This window comes from Silene latifolia, chromosome 5 (assembly GCF_048544455.1).
Source record: "Silene latifolia isolate original U9 population chromosome 5, ASM4854445v1, whole genome shotgun sequence".
In the NCBI taxonomy this organism is placed as follows: Eukaryota; Viridiplantae; Streptophyta; class Magnoliopsida; order Caryophyllales; family Caryophyllaceae; genus Silene; species Silene latifolia.
This window is the reverse complement of record NC_133530.1, coordinates 44,448,432-44,454,758: the sequence shown is the minus strand read 5'-3', so window position 1 is coordinate 44,454,758 and position 6,327 is coordinate 44,448,432. Positions and strand designations below refer to the sequence as shown.

The window sequence follows — 6,327 nt, the reverse complement described above, 5'->3', positions numbered from 1 at the left end:
TTGTCTTTTATTCATAAATAATTAGGACCATTGGATTAAATAAGAAGAATGAGAGGTTTACCATTGGCGAACCACCATAAAAATTTGTTATATAAAATTAATATGCATATGGGAAGAGAGAGGAAAATATAATGGGGACAAACAAACGTGTCTAAATCAGTGTCACAACACAGGAGTACAAGAAATAGTAGTCCGTTTGAAAATTACCATTTTAGCCAACAAGAGTAATCTCATAGTAGTTACTATTTATGGCCCCACAAAATGTCAAATCAACTCTTCCTTCTGCCTCTCAAACTCATTCATACACTCTGGACCACACACTATCTCTCAGTATCTCAGATATTAGTCTATTCTACACTCCTTTCTCTATTTCTTCTATAAATTCAAACTCCAGTTGTCTTCCCTTTTCCCTGGAAAACGACTGCGTTTAGTTACACTTATCATCTTTCCTTTATCTTTTTACAATTTTTTTTTAAAATTATTATTAATATTAACTCCTTCTCACTTACCTGCCCTAAAGCCTACTACAACACTAGCTAGCTTTCACCTTTCAGTACTATTAGTACTAGTATAGTAATAGTACTACTGTTGGTAATGTTCTATGTAATAAAATTCCCCAAAATGGGAATATTTTCTCACATTATTTCATCTCTCAAATCTTTTATTTATCTTGATTAGACATAAATTCAAGCCCATCTTATTATTCTTTTGATCTATTTACACAAAACCCTAGTTGGGATTTTCAAGATGAACTTCATGGCCACTACTGATCTGGGTGGTACCTCTAATAATATGTATAGCAACTATGATGGATACGGTCCGGCGCCGTTTAGCACCACCGCCACCGCCACCGCCAACAACGCCATCTCAGGTCCGGATTCATCTGGGAGTAGCGAGCAGCTGGGCTCAAGAGTGGTTCAACCGGTTCCTAGCAGGTACGAGAACCAGAAGAGGAGAGACTGGAACACGTTTAGCCAGTACCTGAGGAGCCACAGGCCTCCGCTACCTTTAAATTTGTGCGGTGGAGCTCAAGTGCTGGAGTTCCTCAGGTACTTGGATCAGTTCGGGAAGACCAAAGTACATAACCATGCTTGTCCGTACTTTGGTATCCCAAACCCTCCAGCCCCATGCCCCTGCCCACTAAGGCAGGCGTGGGGTAGTTTAGATGCCCTTGTAGGCCGCCTTCGTGCGGCGTACGAGGAGAATGGTGGTCGGCCTGAGACTAACCCGTTTGGGGCTCGAGCTGTCCGCCTGTTCTTAAGGGAGGTGAGGGATTATCAGGCGAAAGCCAGAGGTGTTAGCTATGAGAAGAAGCGGAAGCGGCCTCCTCCCAAGCAAAAGCCTATAGAGATGCCTTTACCATCTCCTACTAATTAGCACTTCAGGTATTTGGAGGGCATATCGATTCATATAGTATATGTTATGGCTTTAATGAACCAAGGTACATCATGGAATTTTGCTTCTCTACTTCATGTTTATGACCATGAAATTGATGAAATCATCATCTAGTGTGATGCTGTGACCTCATCACCCTCCGGTTTGCAGTGTAATGTAATATATAGTACTCCGTATCTTTTAGCAAGTAAAACTAGTCCCCAATAAATTTAATCTGAATGATCTTATGTGATGACGGAATTTTATAAGTGAGTAAAATTGATGTGTTATCACAATGAATGATTAGAATTTAAATGAAAGCAAATATCTTCTTTTGCGCAAAACTCCAAAATCATTTTGAGACCAAATCGTCTTGTTTCCATCTTTAGTAATAGTCTTAATGTTGTATGGGTATGGATAGTTCCATTAGAATATGGGGAGATGATTTGAATTTTTGTGCATCTGACTAATCTATATTTCCGTTTTAAGGGAGACTAACTGACAAATGGTTGTTCATTTGTGAATTCTTATTCACTGATCACTCTGCAGATAAATTAGCTAGAATAATGCAAATCTTCTAAATAAATGATTGTTCTTGGTTGCCAACATTGATTGAATGATAGAATGATAAGCATAAATCCCTTAAATGTAGTTCTTCCATGTGGTAGAAAAGTCATAGAAGTAATGGATGTGAAAATATGTAGGAATTTAGCTGCAAATGCAATAGCCTTTTTTAGCTTGACCTAAAAAGATTGAATAAATTGAATTCATGTTGTGACTTTGCTTTCCTTATCTTGCACAACTAAAATATTTATTATTACTCCCTAGTAATTATAGTTTAGTTTTTTTTTTTTTTTTGGAAAAAGAGTGCATAGTTTAATAATTACTCCGTATAGTTTAGTTAAGAAGCATGCAATTAGGTTTGTAATTGTTAAGAGCAATTTTGTCTAGGGTAGATTAATTAATTATTTATTTATTTGTTAAATTTTGTATTATCGATCTGGTTTTCATTTTTGGCAATGTTGTCTAGGTTTATACACTCAATTTGCGTCTTGTCTTGCTCATACATACTTCATGAAATTGTTACAACGGTAATTATGGAAATCAAAAGAAAGCAAAATACGGTGAATAATTAATAATCTATTGATCTTTAAGGGAAGATAAAAGGTTGGCCTGGTAAAGTGAGCATCAAAGGTAATGAAATTACTCCTATATACGGAGTATGAGACTATGAGAATTGCGCATTATATTGTAGGGTGAAGGTGGTCAGATAGAAATTATCAGAAGGCAAATTCTTATTTCAGACGGCCATTTTCCGTTTGAAATAAGATGAACCAAATGTTTTACGATAAAATGTTACTATTTTCTGATAAAATATTATTATTATTTTCAGGGTAAAAAGTAATAACTTTAGTTATAAAATTTTGTCATTGAATAGTTACATTCTACAATAGGTCTTGGTATAGACGGGTGGGGCGAACAGGCGGGTAAAGACCTTTAATAAAATGGGTAGGGGGGACAAGGTGGGGCACCCCCATGTGCTTTCCACTTTATGGCAAATGGGTATTTTGTGAGGGAAAATGGTATCCGTCTATACGTATAGACGGATAGTGTCCGTCTATAATGAGAATTTGTGTACATTCTATTACAATAAAAGGGACATATGATCCGTCTTATTTTAGACCGTCTAAAGCAAGACTCTTGTTACCAGAATTTGTGCCATAATCATTACTCCCTTTCATTTTAACTTACACAATGTTTTTGTTATTTTCAAGTCTATTTTAATTGGAGATAAGAGTCGTTTTAAGTTAAAACTGTATTAAATTTAAAAGTTATTTTTTTATATGTATTTTCATTTATTTTCATGCATACCAACTTCAAAACTATATATATATATATATATATATATATATATATATATATATATATATATATATAAGAGTAAATTGATTATTACTCCCTTATATAATCGACTTTTTTAAACTTGCTCCGTTATATAAATTTTTTTGAAACTTACTACCTGTATATGTAACTTTCATCAAATATCGCTCCCATTTAATTATTCCGGTCACATAAAAATGAATATTCTGTCCAAAACTTGAAATTTGGTACTAACTCTTTTTGCTTATGACTGTATTGACCTTTGTCTTATTAAATGACCAATTTAAATCAACCTCCTTCCTACCAAACTTGTTAAATCCATAAAGCTATCTATCACTATTTAAGGCATTTTGGAGGATGGAGGTTAATTTAAAATGATCATGTAATAAGTTAAAAGGGCAATCATTCATAGGCAACAAGAGTTAACAAATTTCAATGTTGGACAGAATATAGTCTTTTCTGACCGAAATCATTAAAATGGGAGCAATATTTGATAAAAGTTACATGTGGTGGATTAAGTTTCAAAAAATTTATATAAAAGGTAGTAAGTTTCCAAAAGTGGATCATATAAGGGAGTAATAATCAATTTACCCTTATATATAATTATTTTGTTTAAAATAGATTTTGATGATAAATATAAATATTGTAGTTTTATATATTATTCCTTATTATTTTACATTTTTAGCTTATTTACGGTTAAAATTTATTAGAGTAGTTTTGAGTCTTTTGGCCCTAAAAATAGAAACATGGTGATAAACAAAGGCAAGTTGTTCCTTTTTGCGTGTTAATGACCAGTATTTATGCATCTTTTTTTTCACAAAAACTTTGGAGAGACGGTCTCTCAATAATATTATTGAAAGACTTTTCACACCTCTCCCTCATGATGGGGTGAGCAAGTTGGAGTTTTGCCATTTCTCTTTTATATCTCTCACTAAATTAGTGAGAGACGGTCTCTCACAAGGCTTAGTGTCTTTTTTTTACTTTCACCTCCTCTTAACAATCATCTAGTGAGTCATAAGTTAAAAACCATATTACCAAGCATTGTTCAACCGTTTTCTCTAGCTTATTTATCAGCAAGTCTGGCTACATATAGACGGATATAGTTTTTTACTTTCACCTCCTCTTAACAATTATCTAGTGAGTCATAAGTTAAAAACCATATTACCAAGCATTGTTCAACCGTTTTCTCTATTTTGTGCTTATTCATATATGTACACACTAAACTACGTAGTATTACAGATTACATATTCATCAATTAAGTTATTATCTATATCTATATAAACAAAAAAATACAGTATTATATGTAGAAAAGTAAATTGGAAGAAAAAAAGGGGTCCATAATACTGAATTTTTTTTACTAATTGGTACTTAAAGCTAAAGAAATTAACAAAATTGGGTTTTATAAGAATGAAATGACAGAGAATGGGTCCACATAAAATTAGGATTCACAAAACTCAGCTACAGATTAACAGCGCTTCAGGTTAAGTTTGGAGTTTGGAGTTTAGAGTAAAGTAAATAGAAAAGCATAGGGAAAAAATATAATTGAGTCTGGAGTAAAGGTTCGAAAAAAAATTTGTGGGCTTTTTTAGATGAAGACTTTGTTTCACTTCGTTGAGTCATTCAGCGACTTATGTATTTTCCATATATTTGGCTTTTCTAATACAAGTCAAGGTATTAGTCGCAGAGTAGTCTAGCATCTTCAATACAAACTTACCTTCGTAGCTTACGTCAGTAACATGAGCCCATTTTCAATAATGAATTTTATCTCATACAAGTATCATTTTAATAATTTTGTACAACTAAACAGTATTTTAAGAAATTCCATAACACCGCTCTCTGTGTACTAAAAGAATTTTTGCTATTAGTTTCGCTAACAGTTGAAAACGTGAAATGCTAGTATAGCTGACTATTAGATGTTGGAATCAAAATTATAGAACTTTGATCTTAACTCCAATTATTCTGTAGGACTACAATTTCTATAATTTTTATATGAGAGGGTTCTATACTTCTATACATAACTAAGAAAATTGGAATTCAACTTTATTACCCCACCTTTTAATAATAACCTCTTCTAAGTAATATGATTGGCTAATAATAACATTAAGGTATAATATAATGCTTTTACAATATTTTATCGTAAATTTATTTTACAAGAGAACTTTAAACCTAATCAAAAGCACAAATAGTGCAGTTATGTTGATAGGTTTGAGGATAGCAATCGGATGAAATACGCTTCCTGCTTCTTCAAAGATGTATCCCGACAAAATAGCATTTGCATGCGCTAGCTTTTGTGCCTCGGCCTTTGCGCCGTATTAATAAGAGAAACCAGTGGTTGATGAGTCTTCTGACCGACGGGTAGCACTTATATATGTCCAATTCCAAATTAATGCTCTTAAGTAAGGCTGCTGCTGTTCATCCATGATATATTTGTTCCTATTATAGTTAAAGCGTCGCATGCTCGTGATAAAGATATGCTATTTACGTTTCCTTTTACATTACCTGATTAAAGATATCTACAATGGCTACAGGTACCAGATGATCCTACTAATGATGAGAAAGTATCTCAAAGAATAGCATATTTTGTTAGATTTCGGGAAAAGAGGAAAGATAGATAGATAGATAGATAGATAGATAGATGGATAGATGGATGGATGGATGGATGGATGGATGGATGGATGGATGGAGTAAAGATGCATTGCAATTCAGATTATCAGACTGTGATGGTGAACAAACGGATTCAAATAGTAGCGCTGATGGAAAAGAGGTTGAGATGGTGAAGTTGTGGTCATAAGTTCATGTGACCATTGGTTTACTTCGTGGCATGAGTGTGACTGAAGTTGTGAACTTAAGCTCCTTAATTAGAGAATTCAAGGAGAAACTTTTACCGTACAAGAAAGCTTTGACTAAGCACTAGGAATTGGAGCAAATTCTTGGTTGCCCCCCCCCCCCCGTGATGGAGTAACAATACTTCCACCAAAACAATCCAAAAACAAAGGCAGTGGTAAAAGAATGGTGTCAGCTACGGCTAAAGCCATTGCCTTAACTTGTAAGCCAAAGCGCATGTGTAATAAC

The 6,327-nt window shown here is 33.9% G+C and overlaps 1 protein-coding gene across 1 annotated transcript; it reads left to right on the top strand.

The window, feature by feature from the left end:
- The first annotated feature begins 351 nt into the window (after positions 1 to 351).
- LOC141656089 (protein LIGHT-DEPENDENT SHORT HYPOCOTYLS 1-like) lies at positions 352 to 1,771 on the top strand. Its single transcript, XM_074463015.1, has one exon. It carries the CDS (start codon positions 748 to 750, stop codon positions 1,375 to 1,377), a length of 630 nt encoding a protein of 209 aa, XP_074319116.1. The 5' UTR covers positions 352 to 747; the 3' UTR covers positions 1,378 to 1,771.
- The last annotated feature ends 4,556 nt before the right edge of the window (positions 1,772 to 6,327 follow it).

Coding starts and splice junctions, on each gene's coding strand:
- LOC141656089 (XM_074463015.1), top strand. CDS start 748: ATGAACTTCATGGCCACTACTGATCTGGGTGGTACCTCTAATAATATG.